Source organism: Uncinocarpus reesii, genomic scaffold (genome assembly GCF_000003515.1).
Source record: "Uncinocarpus reesii 1704 scaffold_1 genomic scaffold, whole genome shotgun sequence".
NCBI classification, from domain to species: Eukaryota; Fungi; Ascomycota; class Eurotiomycetes; order Onygenales; family Onygenaceae; genus Uncinocarpus; species Uncinocarpus reesii.
Window position 1 is genome coordinate 2,779,532 of NW_003052500.1, and position 21,753 is coordinate 2,801,284.

Sequence of the window (21,753 nt, forward strand, 5' to 3'; positions counted from 1 at the left end):
AATGATTCTAAGTCTTTCAACTTTCTTTTTCCGTCTCTAAATCTAGATTATGCTCGGTTGTGGACACCAGTGCTTGATCTGAGTGTATACTTGAAATATCAAAGCTCCCATGAGCCAAAATCTCATTTTGACCGCGATCCAGACATTTCGATTGAATCACAGGAAACGAACCATACCTTTTCAGCCGCGGTCAATTCATTGAATATTGGGGCTTACTCTGTATGCAGCGGATTGAAAAGCATTTGTCGTGACTAGAACGCTCGGTTGCGGGATTGGTTTTGGCTGACGCGGAAGATGATGCACTAGAGCATCTGCACGAGTTTATCGTTGATTTTACTGACTTTGAATTGAATTTGACATGCGCTGCATTTATTTATTGGTTAAGCATGAATCAGTATCGCATCTACGAGGGGCGGTTGTTCGGACGCCGTATGTTGCCACATTCGGTAATTTGCACGACACCCCTTCGACTACCTTAGACTATCTGAGACCCCTCTTCTCGTTCGGTCTCAACCTCCCTCTCTTCACCATTGGACCTCAATTTTGTGCCACAGACACCCTTCCGATTGATACCCAACGCTGGGCCGAGCAGCTATAAAACAAGTTCATGACGCTACGTTGAAAGCGTATCTTCAATCCACAACCAGATGGACCAAACCAGAGCACTCGACAACAGAGAGCCGCCTTCACTCGATCACAATGATGACGTCGCGTTGTCTCCAACATCTAAAAAGGTTCTCGAACAATGTTCTGTGAACCTTACAGCCTCGCCGGGCAAAGGGTTTCGAACCCTTGCACGCCCTCCTAGTTCCGGGCTCGATAGCAGCTCTGGGTTCTGCTTTGCAAGGCCTACTCATGCGGTTCCAAGCTTTTCTACAAGACCCCAGTCAAATCCCGCAGCAGGAGGTAGTGGGATAAAGGGAAGATTACCGCTTTCTAACGCCGACAAGCGAAGCTCAGGGGAACAATCAGAGCAAAGATCGAGTCAGAAGTAAGTTGGATAATAACCGAGCCCGAAACTCCTTGCTGATTTCTTCCTGTTTCCCTAGTGATATAGTCGTCACAGCGGAATCTCGGCAGGAAAAAATCAGCAGCCAGCCACAACCTGCCCACCCTGATCAATTAATTGAGCCAATGAAACCTTTTGCTGCACGTTCGATCGCGGCGAATTCTCGATCAAGGAGTGGTTCTCCAAAGAGCCACGGCGATGAATCAAAGTCGCATTCACAAAGAGAGGCCGTAAATCATGGTTCGATCATGGAAAGTGGTAAAGCACAATGTCCTTAGTCTTTTATTCTTGCTCCATAGATTTGCTGACGCCTGTTATAGGCCCTACTGCAAGCAGCCCCCCATCAGAGCCAGTAAGAAGATTACTGTTCTTGCTCTTTAGTGCCTCCAGTTGTGCTGACAGGAACCTTCTTTGCCTAGGTCCGCCAATCAAGCTGTACAACTGCGATGTCTTCCAATGGCAACGCCGTTGAAATAAGTGAGTCGAAGACGAATGAGGACAGAAGGTCATCTCCTTACCGGCCGCATTCCTGTTCCCCATCCATTCAAGGTTCCCCAGCATCAAAAGTCACAAAACATTACACCCCGCAACGCAAAGGTTTTAACAGTAGACCCATTGCGCACCCATCAGGATTACCATCTCAGCCCTCCGAGGAGGATCTGTTTCATCTCCTAATCCATAGGCTAAAAAGAAGGGAGCAGGCTGAAGCCGCGAGCGCCGCATTGAGGGAAGAACTGGAAAGAAGACTCAGAGAAACCAATGAGGAGAATGAAAATTTAAAGGGTCAGTTAAGTCAGGCGGAAAAACTCCATAAAGCACAAGAAATGGAGAAAGCTGCTCAGCGAAATCTCATCGAGAGATGGAAGATTAAGCTCAGTAAGCTCCGGAACCTCATTACAGTCATTGGAAATGACCATGAGACTCTCCGCAAAGACGGACAGCTTCTGAGATCCGCGCAAACCGCACTTATTAGGGGTAAACACCATATACAAGCTGACTTAAGACGACTGAACAACAGCGCTGATCAAGTGAATAAGCTCATCATTAAGCAGAATGCTGAACTTGCCAGCGTGCGACCGAAGCTTGTTGAACTGGAACATTCGCTCTTATTGAAGGATAGCAGACTTAATAGTAACGAAAAATCTCTCGCTCGAGAAAGGAGTCGAACCGCCGCCCTGGAAAACTTCATTCGCAATCATTCGAGCAAAGGCCTAAAACAAATGGCATCACTTTTACAACACCAAGCCGAAACATCCTCTAAGATAGAGCACTGTTATGAAAATTTTAGTAACCTCTTAACGAATTCCCAGTCTGCCATCAAATCAGAGCTAGAACTCCCGCTCAAAGCATGCTTAGAATTGTTGAGCGCGCTTACCGCACGGGAGTTCGTCGATCCGGCCGTGTTGTCCCAAGTTAATTCCAAATTACAAACCATTATCGCGAAGTTCGTATGTCGCTCTTTTATCCGGATGAGAGCTGACTATCATTAGATTGGAGTCCCAAGACCAGACAGTCGCCGGCTGCTTAGTAGATCGTTTTGACCTTCAAAGCCAGCAATCTTCTAAGATTGTACAACAGCTTCAGGAGTTCGACACTTCATTGAAGGCCTCTCTTAAGACTGAAAACGAGTTAGCCCAGGTTAAGTTAGCTAATGGAAAGCTTCACGAGAAGATTAGGGCTTCAGAGGAAACGTTGGCCCAGCTCAACGCTAACAATGTCGAATTGAAAGAGCGAGAAACCAGCCTTTATAATGACACCAAAACTCTCAAGGCGCAAGTAGAGTGGTTGCAAACCCAAGTGGCTGACATTTCTAAGATCGCCGAAGATAGCCACGAATTGTCCAAAATGCGAGTACAGTTTGAGGAAACATCAACAGCTTTGAACGAAGTGACAATGAACCTGAAAGCTAAGGAGAACGAAGTGACCAGGCTTGACACGAGCTTGTCTGAGATGAAGAGTAGTCTCGAATGTGCCGAGATGAAGATATTAACCCTCGAGGCGGAAAAAGCTAAATCTGAAGAGTATGCAGTTAATATTGAGAATAAAGTCAGAGCTGAGTTTACAAAGGCAAGCCTACTGTCAAAGGAACAAAACCGTGCATGCTTTGAACAGCAATTGCATCAGCTTAAACGTGAGAAGGCTCTTGCAGAGAAAAGCGTGGACATTCTCAAGCAGCAATCTGAAGCACTGAAATCAAAACTGGTACGTAGCATTGTACTTGTAAGGCTGCACTGTGCTAATATAAACTAAGGCAGCGGCTCATAGCTCGAGCCATTCATTTGAAGCCACGGTAAGTATATTTCTTCTATCAATGCTGCCTGGTTTCTGACGAGTATTTAGGTGTCAGAGAACGAGGAAAAGATCAAAGCCTTGAAAGAGGGCCTTCAAAAAGAAATCGCGAGCCGAGATGAGACGATAGCAAAACTACAAGAAGAACATATCTCGAATAAACGAGAAATTGAAAATGTAAAACTAGATCATGACAGAGCCGTTGCTGAGAACAATAGGCTCAAGGCAGATCTATCTGAAGCCCAAGCTACGATAGGGAACACTTGCCAATTATCCCTTCTTGAAGAAAAGTTTGATCTCATGCGGGATGAAGGCATTCAAAAAGACGAAAAGATAACCTCACTGACGAACGAACTCGCTAACCTCCAGGCTAGTATCAAAGAGACAGCAATATTGCACATGGAAAATGCCAAAGATGCACAGGGACTTAAGGATTTGCGTGAAAAGCTTGATGAGGCTGAAAAACAGAATGCAGAATTGACTTACCGCCTGAAACAGAGCGACGACGATATAGCTTGTCTTACGGCTGAAATGGAATTATCCAAACAAGAAGGTACTGCTATGGTTCCCGAAGCCAACGCCCAGAATGAAGATGGTAAATCTCAGCAAACGCAAGACGACCTGGAAGGAACGAAGCAATGTTTGTCCAGAATCGAGAGCCTGCTGCGGCAATTTGGTATTCTTGACGCGAACGAAACGGTTTCCCATGCATGGGATAAAGTTGAAGCTCGATTGGCAAATTTCTCTAGTTCGTCGGAATCTTGTGAGATGTTATTAGATGCTGACAATGATGGAGCCAGTGGTGAAGCACCTTTGCAAAGCCTGAAGCAAGCTGGGAAAAGGAAACGCACTGTGAACTTGACGCCTGACGCAAAAAGGGTGTCAGGGCGGCGTTCGAGCCATGAATACAAAACCACCCAAGTTGTGTACCGCAAAGAAAGTATCAGCAGGAGCGTCTCTTGTTCTCCTTTGAAATCACCTACACTAAAACGCCCTTCTTCCCGAAGAAAACAAACCTCAAAGGCTATATCACGTATTAAGCCATTTTCGCAGGTCCAATGGAACCTTGAGGGTCACCAAAGCTCGCCTCAGCAAAGTATCGGCGACTTGAATAAGATTTTGTCTGGCCCAATAGACGAACTCTCGAAGGCCACTAGTTTTCTTGTTCCATCGACACCAAAGGTCCAGAGCGAGAGTACCACCCGCCTTTTCGAAGTCCCACCCAGCCCAGTCAAAAATGTCAAGGTAGGGTCGCATATGATGCAGCGAAAACACACCAATGAGTTACCACGCAAGTCCCAGGAGGAACGAACGGTGTTACAATGCGATGACTTAAACGGCCTAAGCCAAAGGAAAGACTTAAAAACCCCGCCTAGCGGCATTTTTAAGAATACTGCACTCCCAACGATGGAAGGGAGAGGGCTTCAAGATATGCATACTCCTTCGAGAATAGATAATCCAAAGAAGAAAGGAACCGCCGCCCCGAGACGCCAAACACGCACATCATCCCAATATTTCAAGTCAGCTGATACACCAAGTACAATTCTATCGAGTACGCGTCAGACATGGGCTGTCACCCAATCAACCGAATCTGCAGTGAGTTATAGCCGACCTCGCCGATATGGACGGAGAAAAGGTAAGCTCCCAGCCATACCTCGGGGGAAGGGTGGTGCTAAGTTCAACAGGAGATTTGTACAACAATAGGTTCAAGCAAGACTGTCCGAAGTAAGGGCGCAAAGGCGGGAAGTTTGCCCAAGAAATCCCCGCGACAAGGAAGGAAGACAAGGAACAAAGTTAGTCGATATTAACTTGCATTAATATAGACGATATGTAGCTTGAAGAGGAAGATGATAATATGAGAATATAAGTTAGCGGTCGAATAAGAGTCTCTATTCCCAAAAAGGAGAACGCCCCCTAAAATGCAGAAGTAAAGTACAGCTAGAAAACATGTTGCAGAATATACATGTCCGACTGCGCGGAGGGTTCTCTTTGTTCCCCAACCCCGAACTCCAACCAAAAGTCATTTCGCTCCACGTATAGAGATCATGGGAAGGCTATTGTTGCTGGAAGGCGTTAAACACTGACAGAACCGAAGGTCTAGTGATATCGAAAATAAATAGCAGTGGGGCATTGCTATATTCGTGTCAAGATGGTCCCCCGATCGAAGAATCACGCAGATCACATTTTTGTGGTATCGCATACATATTCCCACCAAACGTCGACTTCTAAGCCCTGGTTCAACCATCCTCGCACTAGGACAGTGGAATACATCGATGAGCCTATTTGCCCCGTTTAACCTCGAGGAACAAAACCTTTTTCTTGACGACTGGATCGTATTTGAGCATGCTGAGCGGTCTGCTTGCGCGAGGTCGGACAAGGGTCTTATAGTAACCGGTCATGGCCATGCTCAGAAGGCGAACGGCGATAGTGCGGGATTTGGCTAAGAGGCAGAAACCACATTAGCAAACGGGATTGAATTGTTTTCTGAGCATAACCCCCCAAAATTGATTGGCGACAATTTATGCTTGGAGAAAATTTGCTTACCTTTTTTGGCCATCTTTCAGGGCCAATTGATGCCGGGTGACCGATGAGGGAGGAAATAGATGAAATATTCCCAACCGAATGCAAAATATCGTTTGGGTAACCGCACTTTATGGGCTTCGTCTCCTTCGAGTAGCTTTTTCACCCGTGAACGAAGTTCACATTGGTTTCGAAGGTTCCGAATCGGGAGCCACGTGACTCGCTGGTTAGCGGCTCACTAAGCAATGGATGACTAAGGGCTCTAACTAACCCAAATTCAACTTTATCTTAACGTCCGTCGGTCAATCCAACCATCTTTGTGCAGTTTGATGGCTCCCACATCTTCATGATTAATTTCCAAAGGGAATTTCTGACCTTAGTTTAGCTGAAGGTAGGTTACGGTGTGATACTCAACAGCTGCACTGAGTTTTATTTGTATTTAATACCAAAAACAGCAAGCAACATACCAATAACCGCGATGCTAGATACCACCGGCCCATGATCTGGGAGTTGTGCCTGACTGGATTCCCCAGGCAGAGAGAGGGGTATATCCAAGACGATCTCTTAGGCTTATCGTCTTGCTGCAACGTCGCGCGGCCGGTTAAACAATACCTTTCCAGGATGCCTGTTTTATCCCATGCTTTCGCCAACCGATTTTGTCAGCCATCTTGTCCTGGCCTATTATTTACAGAGACTCGAAAGACCTTGAAATGAACGCAAAGTGGAATGTACGATGAGTTCCTCGGGTTAAGGTCTGAATCTCTGAACCTTCGTGGCCAACGATGCTTCTTAGAATATCTCGCTATTGAGAGCAAACTTAAGCTCTAGAGGCCTCACGCTACTGTCCGACTGGCCCGTTAGATGGTTTTTGTCCTGAGCACAAGGTCCGACAGAATGATTGAAAATAAAATAGATTAAATTTTGACTGGCTCAGCTAGTATTCAATGTATATGATGACCATCATAGTACAGAGTAAGCCAGGATTCCTGGGTGAAGGTTGCGCAACACATCGTTGGCCCTTTTGTTAAGGATGCTTCCTGGAAATGATAGGTCCCCTATAGTGCGCGGGGAACGATAAAGATATCCCGGGATGGTAGTTTAGAAGGGAGAAAAGGAAGCAACATGAACGTAAATTGTCTCTCTTCTAGCGCGCAAGACTCGATAAGGGGTTAGTCAAAAGAGGCTGGAGTTTCCGTATCCAAATCACTCTTAAATTTTCATCCTTTCTTTTTATTTAGACAATGACGATGTAATCGTAATGGACCGAAATATCATCCAGCATTGACATTGAGAAAGGGTGGGAGTGCCTTCTGCTTCAATAGGGTTTTGGCGGGGGATCAGGCTGGCATTTGACCTCATACGGCGCCGGAAAAAATGATCTCTGTTCTTGCCACCAAGTGCCCACGAGCATTTCATCATCTGATAGACTGCAAGTTAGGCAACAGCTTGGTGCTTGAAAGCGGCGCATCAGAGGGGAAAAAAAAAAGGAAAGAAACTAAACGCAAATGGGAGGTAGCAAGAACCCGGCTTCACACCCTCTTCAGGAGAAGCCCTCAGTCGCCGTGACTCGCTAAAGACTGACGCTAGCGAAAGAACAGGTTAGCCCCCAGCCAAGCACTGCCCGTCGGAAGAATCCAACGGAGAAACCTCTGCTTTTAGCCTGGAATCCTCCTAGATTGCCGTTGTGGAGTGGCGGAGTTGTGGGAGGAATGTCAGTGCGACCGAATCGGGATCGGGCTCTTTTCTTGGCTGTGCTGGGGGTGTTTTAGGCAGCACGACGAGGAGGTTACAGAACGGGCACGGGGCAGGTGTTCAGCTGGCCAGGGATTGTTATTCAGAGCAAAAGGAAAACCAAGAGGGAGCAGATGGCATCACGGAGAATACTTTTTTTCTCTCTGGTTAACAACGTCGATTAGTACTGCTGTTGGTGAATGACTTGACGTCATGTATTTCTGGGGTAGCTAGGCTAATATACAAAGTGTATAGGTACATAGGGGTACAACGAGGTACCACATCGTAAATGTAACAAGGCTGCAACCGGCGCATTGTACAGGACAACTATCCTTCTCTCTTCTTCTTTCTTCCACTTCTTTCTCTCCGTCCTTCCCTCGACGAGTACTGATTTCTCAGAATTTCTCGTCATCGCTGCTTTGTCCCATGTGACACACCAAAATCCCACATTTAACAAAACGCGCGTTCCTAAATCATCGTGGAACGCTTGATTCTCCATACTTGGAGGCTTGAAAAGGGCATTGCCACCAACAAAATGAGTAAGTAAACCCAACAGCTATATCACTTGCTGTCAAAACAATCTCAAAAAGGTTTGTTCCGGCTTCGTTTCCTCATCGCACCCAAAATGCTATATTTGGTCGCCGCACAAGGCTGACGGCAAAAGTCATACGGGACTGTCTCGCGAGAGCTTCAAACTCTAAGTTGGAATGTTTATTTGGTCTTTTTTTTCTCTGTGGCTGAAAAGGAGTATTGTTTCAAGCATAGCAAACTTGCTTCAGCGGAGGTACTGGCCGGGAGTCTTTATTCGTGGGCTATTGTAGCGTTTCTCGGGTTCCCCAATTTCTTGAAGATCTTGATTTTGGCGGACTAACTGAGTATTGGAAACAATCCCCGTCGCTGGCTTCGGAGTATAGATAGCAGGCGTCTTTGGAGCTGAAAGCTGCACAGGCGTTGAAGGCAGTTCTTGTGTATCGTTGCGCTTGTCGTGAATGACCACTGCCTGTGCCTTCTTGACTTTGAGTCCGTACTCGAACGCACGCATTAGCTCCGCGATGACTGCAAATCTCGACGGGATAGCGATTTCTTGAGCTTGTCCACGGTCCTTTGTCGCCACGGAATAGGCTTTGCCGTCACGGCTATAAATGTATTGAGCCATATTGGTGACATGGCGAGCTCCACGTGAGCAAAGGGATTGTCCTCGTCGTATTGTTGTGTAAGGGTGCGCACATGGAGCGCAGTGCACGGCGTGACTGGCGTAACGCTCCATCACGTAGAGTTCGTCGTCAAGCGGTGGGCGACCGGTGACCGCTTTAGACTGAGGAGCCGGTTGGGAGAGGATGGACGGCATGCTGAGCAAATGACGGAGTCCCAGGCGGCGGAGAGAACGTCGCAATGCGCTTGGAAGTTCTTGCGAACCAAACGAATTGTCGAAAGGGAGCAGTTTGTTTCTGGGAGCCAGGGATATCTGCGCCTCCTGAAAGGCGGAAGTGTTCGATGGTTGTTGCTATCAATTGGGGTATGAAGACTGGGTGTGGAAATGATTGAGGAATATCTGGCACAGCGGGGGGTGCCGCTGCAGTATATATAGTCCATGGCCAGGCAGTATTATTTTTCGATGACTGCGAACCGTCATATCATCCGCACGCCAAAGAGAGTGCAGGAAGCTTAATTCATTGGAGAGTGTGGCGTATGGGGAGGGCTGGGTGCCTGGGATAGCGGTAAAGAATATCGCGCCAATACGCAGTAATACGGTAAATCGCGCATTGACGTCAGGGATTCACGGCCGCAATCACGCCGTTCGGCGTAACGTGACGGTACCAGGCATGCTGGCTCACCCTGCAGCAACGCTAACCCCAAAGAAGCGCCGACGACGTGAGTGGAACTTGCGCTTCGAGTTCCGGTGTCCATAAAAAGGCAGATTTCAGAGATCAGCTGTTGCGCCGATGACTGTGTGCAAGTCCTCCCCACTGTGCTCTCAGCTGTCTTTGCACGGAGGAGCGGGGCTCTGGAGGGCAGAGCGGAGTTGCGCTTCCTCACGCGGCATCCACCTCAACTCCTCAAGGCAGAGCAGTTTGGGTTGGCTTTCAACGAGCACAGACGCGAACTCCAATCATGACGCATCATTGAAGAGCAACGATTTGCAGTCACTGCAGAACCCGTAATTGCCCAATAAAGTGCGGAGAACCAGGGAGGGTGGTGGGGGAGATGCATCCTGCATCACAGACAGCGGGTATGAGTCAGGCAGCACTTCGGCTTTGAGCGAATAAGCCCATCCCAATAGAACTTGTTGGCTTCATGCTAAGAACACGCACTGTGCGCTTCTCTCCATCTGGCATCCACCCGTCATAAGGCTGTGCCACTGGTTTAGCCTGACGTGCAGCCACATTGAGGCTGATATGTTTCTCCACCAATCCGTTCATCATCGTATTCAGGAACAGGAGCTCGAAAAGCGGGATCTAGCATGATGCAGGGAGCGGTGCAGCTTCCCCAGTATGCAAGTTTGATTCTGCAATTGTCTTTTCACGCAGCTTGCAGTGTCTTTTAGATTGAGGAGTTGTTGTTCTCAAGCCGTCCCTCGACTTTTCGCGCTAACCGCAAGGAGGTTAGAGTACCCGTGAGCCTCCCCTAGTCCTGTCTAGGGAAAGCGTCAACAACAGCCACACCCACTAGCCTGTCACCAGCCACAACATCGCATCCGGCCGACTTCAACTCTTGTTGTCTCATGCAACGGACAGCAGGCAGTTCTCCGAGTCTGCTCCCACAGTGCTCCCAATGTTTCTTGGTGTATGAACAGAAAAGGAATCTGCTCCAGACTATGCAAGGCCCCCAGAAGAATCCTCTTCCCATTGATCACCCCAGAAGCAACTCTTGAAACGGTCAACGTTGTGCCAACCGCAGTTGATAAGACCTCTATGCTTTAAGATTCCCAGTTTCTAGTACCCGAATGATACTAGGAAAATCCACCTTTACTCTTGTGGTCTCTATTTTTTGAGCATACATCAACTAGTTTGTCAAGTACGGCTCTAACCTCTGGCGTATTGACTCTAGTTTTCCGCACGAACTCTGGCAAAGTTGGTTACCCAAGGAGAGGCTGTGCGAAGGTCCCCGTCCTTTGCGGGTACAATGTCAGATGATTCTCAAGGGTCGTCAAATGGAAACGGCTGATTTGCATATCCCTGACTTGCTCTAGAGCTTGGGCAATGACAATTCTCATTTTAGTCCATCTCGGCCGTCAATCACACACAGCGGGACAAAGTCTTGCCCTTCTTGCCACTGAAAACGGGATTCCGTCTTGCGTATTGGATAATACCTGCTCCGCACTACCTTTGGCTTCCGGCCATGGGCTCATGTTGGCTTAGTGGAATGCACGCGGATTTACCCGATGCCGCTGTTGTAAACAACATTACACTGTAATGAGCATCACCTTGGAACAAATCAGCGCTACTGTTAATCCATCTCAGCTCTCAACGACTGAGTGGGGTACCGCTACCGCCGTGATCTCCTTTCCTTGCGAGCCTCATTGGTTAGGAAGTTCTGTGCGTTATTCTCCCCAAGTATCTGCAATACGGGATTGGGAAACCGGGTTATTTGAGCGAAACGATGTCGAGGTCATCCAGTATTGTCCTAGCAAGCAAGCCCGCCTTGCTGCCTGGCCGGGGTTCGCAACCCTCGCCCGCACTTACCTTTTCTGCCCCCTCTTTTATGTGGCAAATTGATTCCAATTTGCTTTCCTTCACTAGCCAAATAATAGGCACAAGTTTACCCTAGGCGGTTTTTCGGATTCCGGGTGGTTACCCTACTCGGTTTTGCACTTTTCTTTTTGCGTACGTCGGCATTTCCGTGGATCTGTTGCTTCAGCCATGCCGTCACATGCATGCATTCCCACACCCATCTTTTTGTCACGGCTCTGATATCTTAACGGTTGCCGTTTCATTCGCCAAATATCATTTGTCAAAGCAGACGGCCAACGGGCTGGACTCTCAGCGCGATTGTTTCGCACAATATCTATTGTTATTTCCACTTCGTCGCTAAGGAAAACTGGCTGCTACCCTCTTTTGATTACAAATACGACAGTCCATATCCAAGTATACGCAAAGCCAGCCGTTTTAGGCACGGCGCCTGCGGTATACATCCGTCGCGCTCCATGCTGAAATAACTCCGGGGACTGAAATATGGGTGTCATAACTTACTTGCTGACTTACAAATGGAATTTCCGCTATCGTTGGGGAGGACCGTTTGTCAAGGCACTGCGTATCAAGAATTCACTTCTCGAGCAATACAAGTCTGTATTTCTTTAAGCTTCCGATACAAGCGGTTATCGTCGCTATTATCATGTACAGTACATATTTCGTAATGCATTTGAAGCCGCTGGTTAAACTCCTGAAAATACGATAAACAGACAAACTGACCAAAGTCAACCATCAGTGGAAAATCACAATGCCCCCAGAATGGATATATAGCAGACTAAAATTGGAAAATAAAATAAAAAAGATAGAAAGGACGCAATACAGATATATAACCCAGATATTACCATAGAAATAGCCAAAAAAGTGAGTTATAAAACAAGGCTTAAAAACTCTCTCCCTCTCACTACGGTAGAAATGTGCCAGGGCAGCACATCATCGCCTTGAGCATGGATAATACCCTTTGTCCTTGCCAAGGCTGCCAGGTCGCGGTACATACGCAATATATCCTTCAATAGAAGCTCAGTTGGGATGCGGGCGTGTGTAAAGACTACATTTACACAGAGAGACGCTATTCCGTCTGTGTTGCTGGTCCCGCCGCGGCGACGAATGAGATATCCACTAGCGAGTGCTGAGTGATAGCTGGTCAAAGAGGGGGATGTATTGAGACGATGTGACAGTGTGATGGACCATGTTTCGTCGGATTTATCGACGAGAATGGTTTCGGAGTCAGGAGTGTCGAAACTTTGGGGAACAGGGGTTTGCGCTTGTTCTGCGGATGATGGAGGAGGAGTTGGTGCTGCGGCGGATGGGTCAGGAGAGGGAATACCAGGGTTCGGGGTTGAGGCTGGTGTTGAGGAAGTAGGTCCCGTATATGTGCTGATTTGCAGGGGTGGCGAAGGGAGTTTGAGATAGAGACATGGCTTGACATTGACGCTGAGGAGTGTTAGCTCTATTTTTGTGGCGTTTGTTTGGTTATGGTGCTGTGCTAGCGATATCCAGGCTGCAAAAGGATAAGTTAGCAAAAGCATAGACAGAAATGAAAGCGGGTGTCGTTGCTTGATGTGAGAAATACCTTCTGTTTCGTTCAGTTCTACTGGCTCATCCGTAACTACCATAACACGCCAGTAGGCGTGAGATTTGCCTATGATATGCCGGGTCACGTCCCAGATATCTGCTCTAATCTCCGACATTGGCCTCGAGATATTAGAATTCTTTTCACGCAAACAGTATGTCATAGTCAACTGGTCTCGTCCCAAATTATCCGTCCATGCGGTAGTAACCCAACGCTGATCAAGACTTTTAGAATATGCGATATGAAGGGAATGCCTTTCTGTCAAGGGAGATCCGGGATCCAGCGCCAGTTTGAACGGGACAATCTTCGGGATTGATTTGGCCAAAGTAAATGGCGGGGCACAACTGAGGATGTCGGAGGATCGGCTTTTTGGTGGGCAGCGAGAATACACTTCAAACGCCAGGCGCAAATAATCTAATTGCGAAGGTGTCACAATTGACGTCAAAGATGCGATAAAATCGAATGGGAGTATCTGCAAAGCGATCTCATTAAGTTGAGTAGTATGTTTGTCAAAGTTCGATATATACTTCCGGAAAAGAGAGAGAAACGCTGTGCAGATATCCACGATTGCAGCTTCATAAGGAAATGGATTGACAATGTATATGACTATGGTCTCACCGCCCGGAGGTAGGCTAGCTATAACATCTCCTATACAAAGATTAGAATATGCGTGGAAGATAGGAAAGGTGGCTCTTACCAAGGCGTTCGCAAGTATACCGTAACTTACTCATTACCGCAGGATATTCTCGACCCCCAATCGGGTCCAAGCCCCAGGAAATTAACCCTTTCGAGCCTCGAGGTCGAGAATGCTGCCCAAAATTGGCACTTGAATATAGTAAACCAAACCTATCAAGAAAGGCATCCGCGCTTTCCACTGCGCTCTCTGGGTGAATGCAAAAAGCAACTATGTCTTTTTGCCCTTGTGTAGGCTCTAACCCGAATGACTCCCAGAAGAATACAGCAGGAGCAAGGACTTCGAGATCGTATTTCCCGCGATGAATCCTAATGTGGGGTGAATCCAATTTTGACAAGGAGCCAACGGTTGCGTATCGAAAGTCTTTGCGTAAACCTTGCATTGAGTTTTCATCATCGATTGATGTATAGCGCTTGAGATCGAAACTGCTGAATTTACCGTGCCAGTCGTCCTTCTCCGTAGAGCAGAATAACAAAATGTTCTGGTAGTCATTTTTTATTCTAGAACACTCATAGCGGTTGTGATTTAGGCTGGATTGAGTAAATTGATCCACCACGAGCTGTGCGACTTGGACCAAATCCCCTTTCTGGGGAAGGACAGGGTAGTATGCAGCAGCCAATGTAAAGTAGCCGTCCAAAGACCAGTCTGTCGAAGCAAATAGCAACGTTCGCAAAAATGCTGACACAGTTACGTCCATACCCATATTGGAGATTTCCGTGTTGACAGTCGACAGCTCCATGGGTGACGGTGTAAAATCTTTATCTTTAAAAAGCTGACTGTTATCCTTCGTACCTAGAAATAAACGTAGGCCAGTATCACAACGATCTGGGGATATATTGCCGGGTTCACTGTCATCATCACAAGATTGATTGGAGGAAATTGAACTGGACTGCACATCGCCCTCCGACCGATTCCCAGCTGTACTTTCCCAAGAAAGATGACGCTGTTCTTTGTTCGGCCATTGTGGAATGCCAACTGTCGGTATATCAGATAAATTCATTGCCGCTCGATCGCTAGGCTTGGGGCTCTTGACTTCAGGCAAAAACCAAAATTTTCCGTCCAACCTATACTTTCCATCAGAGAAATTCAAATTCTCTCTAAATAAAATCGGTTCGTAACCCGTTCTGCTTTTGCCTTTCGTTGTGCGACCGCTGGGGCTTGACGGGTTTGGGGAAAGGCTACTAAGGCAGCTCGTAGATAGAATATCGCGTATATTCATGGGGCTAAGAGGCCTGTGTGGAATCACTGGCTCATAGGAGCTACCGTCGTTCAGTTCACCTAAATTTTCTTGTATAATGACCTTGGCGGGAGGCGAAACTAGAGATTGCTCGCCGGATTCTGTGTTATAACCCCCTTCCTGCTCCTCGGCTGAGAGAGGTGGGAGCCCAACGGCATTGTCAACAGGCTGAAGGGTTTCAGCTTGGAGAGCCTCAGGGGGGTCTTCGAACAGATCGTTAGTATTTTGCAACGACATTTCCATTCCTTCGCCCGGAAAATTTGTAAAATCCGGTTCATCAAAAAAATTAAAATCAGCTTCGGTAACTTCCTTCGCCTCGAGATTATCATCCATTTCATCAAACGGATTGTCGTCTACAGTGGTATCGTACATACCGGACCCAATTTCCAATGCAGGCGCTGTCGCGTCAACAGCAGGCAATGAAGTTGGGGTCGCCCGATACCCAGTTTGTGACAAGCCGGCACTAACTGGCCCGGGTTTGTCTTGCACAAGATTGTTTAATCCAACGGCGCTAAATGCTGGAAGCTTATCAACAGAGGGAACAGGGGTAAATCCGGCTCCTGTAACGCCACCAGGGGGAGTGGGATAAACAGCACTCGCGGAGCGCTCATTGAAAGTTATTTTGTGAGCCAGACTGGCAAAGGTTTCTGGGCTGTTGATCTTTTCTGGTACCACCGCAAGCCTAGGCTGCAAATCCTCGGGTTCCTGGGTTTCAAGCGCTGTCATCAAAACTTGAGGCGATTCGCCTGAGTCCATCTCTTTGAACCATTTTTCTGCAAATTTCAGAGGATCTAAGGTTGTGGGATCGACAAGTTCAGCTCCTCTAACATGGGCAAGAGGACGTTGCGCAGATCGTCGAAAACATAAACGAGCAGGCCAAAGGAATCTTTTATATGCAACCGAACTTTGATTCTCGGCCCCAGACCCAGCCCATTGAGGCTCTAGCGGCCTATGCGCTTCGACTTCAATCCATATTTCTATTCCTGGTTCGTCCAGGCAAAGGCCAAAACCTTGGAGGTGCCTATAAACAGCTACTTTCCATTCTTTTGGATATAGCGGACTTGTCCCTGCTGAAAAATCGAGGTTACCGTAGTCACGAAGTGACAGATCCCACTGCGAGCTGCTAGATTTCATAGGATCGGGCCCGATATATCGACAAACGGAGCCCGTTGGTGCTAACCATATGTCCTCATGCTGGGATACGCCATCCATTGTCTCAAGACCTTTGATTAAGGATAATTGTTGCAATCCCAATTGTGGGATGTTTCGCCAAGAAATAACGAGAGACTTGAAACTAAGTTCGATATTAAGAGTCGACAAAAGCGTTGTATACCCTTGCATGGGATTGGCATTACTACCTCTAGTAGGAACGGTCCCAGGGTGGGAAACGGTAATGAGTGTCCTTTTACCCAGTGGTATTGCCCCGTGTAATTGTGTGGCACGGAGCGAAAGCAAGCCTGCGACAGCGGATGTAAATGCCCTATAAAACGCTGAAGTGGTCAGATTTTCTCGCCTAATAGAATAACTTTCTTTCGGATTCGCAAATTTTTGTTGCGTTAGTGGAGAAATGATGGCGCTTTGGGGTTCAGTCATGAGGCGCTTGATGAGGTAGCCCAATGGCGTGAATTCTGTGTGGAAATCTGTAACTAAAATCAGCACATCCCATATTTATCATCCCAATGAAAGTTAGCTTACGCCTAAGCGTCATCATCCCAATCCGAAGGATATTAAAGGAGGGATCATTTTCCACGATGGAAAATGATTGGAGCTGTTCAAACGCAGCATTATGCGAAAAGATCCACAGCCCGTCGCCACCAGGAACAGCATCAACAAGACAGCCTTGATCCCGCAGTGCAAGGGCCACAGATTCAAGCTCAATTGCAGAAACCGAGGCTGAACGCCCTGGCCCTTCACTTCCAGGGGATGGTGCGTGGCGAGAATCAATGCCGTATATTCTCCAGTGGATGGTGGAATAGATTTCCTAGATACTTAGTTGGTATTGAAAAAAGATTCGGAGCAAAACGGGGTAAAACCCACGGTCATTCGATAATTGGTTACCGCCCCCGCTGGGAACTCCATTGTGCATAAAGATGTCCTTGTCACCACTTATGGCCGCCATGGAAAGGGGGTCACATGAAGATAGATAGAATAGGAAATGGCGAGAATTCATTTCCAAATACAAACAGGGCACCTTGGTGCCTATTTTGAAAAGCTGCAATGGCCTTGACTTCCAACGTTTTCGTGGAGCCTCCGCATTGTCAGGAGTGCAACGTCCGATATCAGATTGCCAAGGCACGGCCAAACGAGGAAGTAGGTCTTTTTGGAGTAATCATAGAGAGGATATAATGTGATTCCCAAAGCCAGAAAGCTATACAAGCCAAATAACCAAATTGGTATCGGGTATCATTGACCGGGAGAGGGATCTGAACGACCGACGTGAAGTCAAGAGGCCGATATCAGATTTGAAGATGCTCGAAAAGGCCATGGTCCCATGGGCCTTGGCGTGTGACCATGCCGAGTCGGGGCTAGTGCCCGCCTCGAGCTTTCTCGATGTCTTGGCATCAAATAAGTTATTTTTCATCGGCAGAATTCAAGCGAGAGCTGCCCTGGCCGAGAAACAGCTGAGACAACAGGCGTGAGAAGGTTACAGCGATGAAGCTCACCAATCACTCCGCAGTCCCTGTTTATACCATCTCTGGTTCTTCCACTGCCCGCCCGCTTCCAGAATGGTTGGCCCGGAGACGGAAGCGAAGTTTGAAGACCGATCCCGAGTATGCGAACAGAGTCGAGTTACTGCAGGATTTCGAGTTCGAAGAAGCTAGTCAGTGCATTCGAGTTAGTGAAGATGGGCAGTGGGTGATGAGCACCGGTACGTGTCTGGATTCCCTTCGGACCTTGGAAAAATAAAACAACGATAATAACTGGTGGGAAATTAGGGACCTACAAACCCCAAATTCATACACACTATTTGCCGCATTTATCTCTTTCATGGGCGCGTCATACTATTTCCTTGAATACGACCTTCCAGCTTTTATCCTCCGATTACTCGAAATCTTTGCATTTGCAGGCGGATCGATCGCTAGAATTCCACACTCCACAAGGATGCCACTATACGATGCGCTTACCTAGATACGGCCGCGACCTGATGTACGATAGGCAGTCAACTGAGGCACTGGTCCCGGCAGTAGGTGTCAACCAAGATGGCACGGGTGAAGTGTTTCGACTGAACTTAGAGCAAGGTCGATATATGCGCAGCTATGAAGTCGATGTAGGTGGTGATGATTTTACCTCAGCCGGCGGAGGAGCTTTGCAGGGTGGGATCAACACAGGGAGCGTAAATACTGGGGCTATTGCTGAAGAAAGCCATAATTTATTGGCATTCGGAACTTCGTTGGGGACCGTTGAATTGTGGGATTCGAGGGCAAAGGGAAGAGCTGCTGTTCTCCTGCCCCCTTCGGACTCTCAACTTGGAGAAGGGAAATCTGAAATCACTGCCTTGCGATTTCACAGATCTGGCTTAACCCTCGCCACTGGCTCGTCGCAAGGACTCATTTATTTATATGATCTACGCTCGCCAGTTCCGTTGCTTAAAAAGGACCAAGGATATGGCTATCCGATCCACACCTTAGACTTCCTCACACCCACTACTTCCAGCCGCGAACAAACATCCGACCCGAAAATCCTTTCATCCGATAAACGAATTATTAAAATCTGGGATGCCAGAGACGGCACGCCATGGACTTCAGTCGAGCCTGCTGTTGACATTAACTGCGTTGCTTGGTGTAAAGATAGCGGGATGATATTGACAGCAAACGAAGGAAGACAACAACACGCCTTTTTTATTCCTCAACTCGGCCCAGCACCCAAATGGTGTGCGTTTCTGGACAATCTCGTTGAAGAAATGGCAGAGGACCCGAACGACCCGCATGCTTTTAACACTGGCCAAGCTGGCTCTGTTTACGACAACTACAAATTCTTGACAGTACCGCAATTACGGTCTCTGAACCTGGAGCATCTCATTGGAAGAACCACACTTCTGCGGCCTTATATGCATGGTTATTTTGTGGCACAGCGACTATATGAAGAGGCGCGTTTAATTACCAATCCCTTTGTTTGGGAAGAAGAACGTGCGAAACGGATCAAGGAGAAGATCGATAAGGAGCGAGAAAGCCGGATACGCGGAAGCAAGAAAGTCTCCGTCAAGGTCAACAAGAAGCTGGCAGAGAGACTCCTGGAGAAGGAAGAGCGCCATGAAAGACGCCAGGCTCAGAGAATCCTTGCCCAAGGCGGTGAAGGAGGCAGCGAAAGCACTGTCAAGCCTGATTCAACTTCTGCGAAGAACGGCTTACTTAATGATCCTCGTTTCGCCAGATTGTTCGAGGATGAAGATTTCGCTGTGGACGAGACGTCGAGAGAGTTCTTGGCTTTGAACCCAAGCGGCACAATTGCTCCGACCGAAAAACGCGAAAGGGGACTAACGGCTGCGGAAGAAGAAGCTATCGAGGAGGTCCCGGGTTCAAGTACCGATGAATCATCAAGCGAAGATGAAAGACCAGTTAAAACCAAATCCTCCACATCTATATCTACATCCTCTTATAAACGAACCAAGCGCGCTCCGCCAAAGATGGAAGTATCGTCATCTTCTCGGACAGCCAAAGCTCGCGATCGTTCATTTGAGTCCAGAGTCCAGAAGACTCGGGCCAAAACCCGGCCGGCTGCTGTTAGTCGCGCTGTGGGTGAGAAAACAGTCACATTCGCCCCTCAAGCTAAACCTCGACGAAAGCCAGTCTTTGACAGTGCCAGAGAATCGTCTCGCCATACAAAGGATCGTCGGAGTGCGTCAGGTAACACTTTCCGAAAAATGTGATTTTTTGGCACACCTAGACGGCCCATTTTATGGGCGTAAACCATGGATGCTTCCCTTTCAAAGGGTGGAGATGCGAACCGTTCAATACTTTACAACAGCTTTCTTCCCCTCGAAACCTAAAATTCAAGCATCAGGGAACTTCCCACTTCCCGTTTATTAGAGGCCTTGATGCTTGTGAGAAGCAGGATTAGGACATCCAAGGCAATACCATCAGTCGCAGAGACGTGCATTTCCGGCGGATATGACACGTGGTATCGCGATGCCTCACTTAAAATTACATCCTCTCTTCAGCTGAATGGAGAATGGGGAAATGCACTTTTGAACAGCGTCGGAGGCGATTGGCTCAAAATACTGAGAGCCCTTAGCTCGGTCCCCCAAGCAGGGGCCGGGGCCCGGTGGCATATGCATATTATCATGATCGAGGGTCTTTTAGCACCGCGATCCCGCTTGAGGGTCAAAACGGATACATTCTAATTTGTATATCTTTTCTCAAATTAGTTAGGAGAGCCTCTTATGCTTGCACTGAAAACATAATGCTGCGATTTCTTGCTGGTTTGTTCTGTGATAAATCAGATTATGACACGTTTGTCAAGCTATATCTCTGCTCTAATGCTGACCCCGAGAGTGATCATACCAATGCTATGTAGAAGAGGCTAGTTCAATAAGTCTGAAGAAAAGATAAAACTCTTATTCCAGAATCTAATAAAAGCAAAATTACATATGCAGTCCTACTAGTACCATCATGGGTGATTTGCTCAAACAATTGAATCGAGAGCTGTTCGCTTGATGAAGGGTATGTGGGCTATATTGCTATGTTGGTAGGGCAGGTTCAACAAGAACCCCTGATGGTGTAGTTGGCTATCACGTTCGGCTGTAAAGGGATTACTCATGCTACCGAAAGGTCGCCGGCTCGATTCCGGCTCGGGGGAGTTCAACCACATTTCTTTTTTTTTCATGATTTCGTTAGATTATCTCTGACCAGGAGGCATTGGTATTAACTACATCGCACTCTACAAAGCGTACCCTAGGTAAAAGCACATCCAAAGCCTTAATACGCGCTTTGAGGCCAGCCGACTGCTATCAACGCGGGTTACATTCCCTCTTCTAGCCATCGTTTCCCTTTGCCCGCATCCCCGCATGAAACCCCACACGGTATGCCAGTCTCCAACGGTTGCGTCATGGGGATGAGTGCATAAACACACACGCAAGATCCAACATTATTGAGCAGCTCTTCAGATATGATACCATCTCCCCTGTATTCAGCAATAGCCAGGATGTCAAGACCAACGGTTGAAAGGTTCTATCTACAATCAACTCTTCATTCCCCAAATAGCCCCCTGCCGGTTTTGTTGTATCGAGGAGTGCTACCCAAGCCCTACACTGAGGAGTCAACTTCGGACTTTCTACAGGCCAATGCCTGGGAGAAACGAGTAAGCCTTGCCCGGCCGCCAGCATTCCGACTTTTCCATGCTGACATGGGCGCGCGAATTAAGGGAACATGGGGTCATATTGGGACCCATCACTTTCACCCTAATACTCATGAGTGCTATGGTATGTCCTTATTCGGACGGTATTAAATGATTTTGATAGAAGGGGGGGGGGGGGGGGGGGGGGGGGTTGGTAAAAGGTTATTGCGTTACGGCTGAGCCTAGATCAAATGATACATATCCTGAAATTAGGGATATTCCAAGGTGCATCAACCTTGATCATCGGCCGTGGAAAATCCGATGACAAAGGTGGTATTTATATACCTGTCAACACCGGCGATGTAATCGTTCTTCCTGCCGGCACGACACACTGCTCGCTTGAGAGCAAAGGGGACTATAAATACGTCGGTGTCTACCCACAGGTAAAGCCGCTGGTCTTTTCCCAGGTTTTCAAGGACTGTCTTGACACATTGCTTTAGGATGCACCGCAATGGCGAAATGAGTATGGGGAAAATCCTGTGGACGTCAACGTGATAAAAGAAGAGATTTCAAGAGTGGAGATGCCAGGTCATGATCCGGTATATGGGAAAAACGGTCCCCTCGTTCATCTCTGGAACGAAGCAATCCAGACGCCCCTGAAATGTGGTGATTCGAAACTGTAGGGAGCCCTAAGCCCATGTATAGGTGAAGGGAGGTTTTGTGAGGCATGTGCTGTGATAT

General features: G+C 47.6%; 5 protein-coding genes and 1 non-coding gene across 6 annotated transcripts; 3 read left to right on the top strand and 3 right to left on the bottom strand.

Moving 5' to 3' along the window:
• Positions 1–647: 647 nt before the first annotated feature.
• Positions 648–5,002, top strand: UREG_01147 (uncharacterized protein; the record flags this gene model as incomplete). Its single annotated transcript, XM_002541585.1, has 7 exons — positions 648–991; positions 1,050–1,267; positions 1,330–1,361; positions 1,429–2,457; positions 2,588–3,211; positions 3,261–3,299; positions 3,350–5,002. The coding sequence occupies 7 exons, from the start codon at positions 648–650 to the stop codon at positions 5,000–5,002; spliced, it is 3,939 nt and encodes a 1,312-aa protein (XP_002541631.1).
• Positions 5,003–5,577: 575 nt separating this feature from the next.
• On the bottom strand, positions 5,578–5,855 carry UREG_01148 (uncharacterized protein; the record flags this gene model as incomplete). Its single annotated transcript, XM_002541586.1, has 2 exons — positions 5,578–5,738; positions 5,843–5,855. The coding sequence occupies 2 exons, from the start codon at positions 5,853–5,855 to the stop codon at positions 5,578–5,580; spliced, it is 174 nt and encodes a 57-aa protein (XP_002541632.1).
• A 2,469-nt stretch (positions 5,856–8,324) lies between these two features.
• UREG_01149 (uncharacterized protein) lies at positions 8,325–10,898 on the bottom strand (the record flags this gene model as incomplete). Its single annotated transcript, XM_002541587.1, has 3 exons — positions 8,325–9,053; positions 9,862–10,005; positions 10,860–10,898. 3 exons carry the CDS (start codon positions 10,896–10,898, stop codon positions 8,325–8,327), a joined length of 912 nt encoding a protein of 303 aa, XP_002541633.1.
• Positions 10,899–12,104: 1,206 nt separating this feature from the next.
• UREG_01150 (uncharacterized protein) lies at positions 12,105–15,951 on the bottom strand (the record flags this gene model as incomplete). The annotated part of the gene is made up of 3 exons (XM_002541588.1): positions 12,105–12,736; positions 12,809–13,456; positions 13,536–15,951. 3 exons carry the CDS (start codon positions 15,949–15,951, stop codon positions 12,105–12,107), a joined length of 3,696 nt encoding a protein of 1,231 aa, XP_002541634.1.
• A 1,005-nt stretch (positions 15,952–16,956) lies between these two features.
• On the top strand, positions 16,957–20,080 carry UREG_01151 (uncharacterized protein; the record flags this gene model as incomplete). The annotated part of the gene is made up of 5 exons (XM_002541589.1): positions 16,957–17,049; positions 17,100–17,308; positions 17,373–17,608; positions 17,676–19,574; positions 19,767–20,080. The coding sequence occupies 5 exons, from the start codon at positions 16,957–16,959 to the stop codon at positions 20,078–20,080; spliced, it is 2,751 nt and encodes a 916-aa protein (XP_002541635.1).
• Positions 20,081–20,445: 365 nt separating this feature from the next.
• On the top strand, positions 20,446–20,535 carry UREG_08000. Its single transcript has one exon. It is a non-coding gene; the product is annotated as a tRNA-Tyr (tRNA).
• Positions 20,536–21,753: the final 1,218 nt, after the last annotated feature.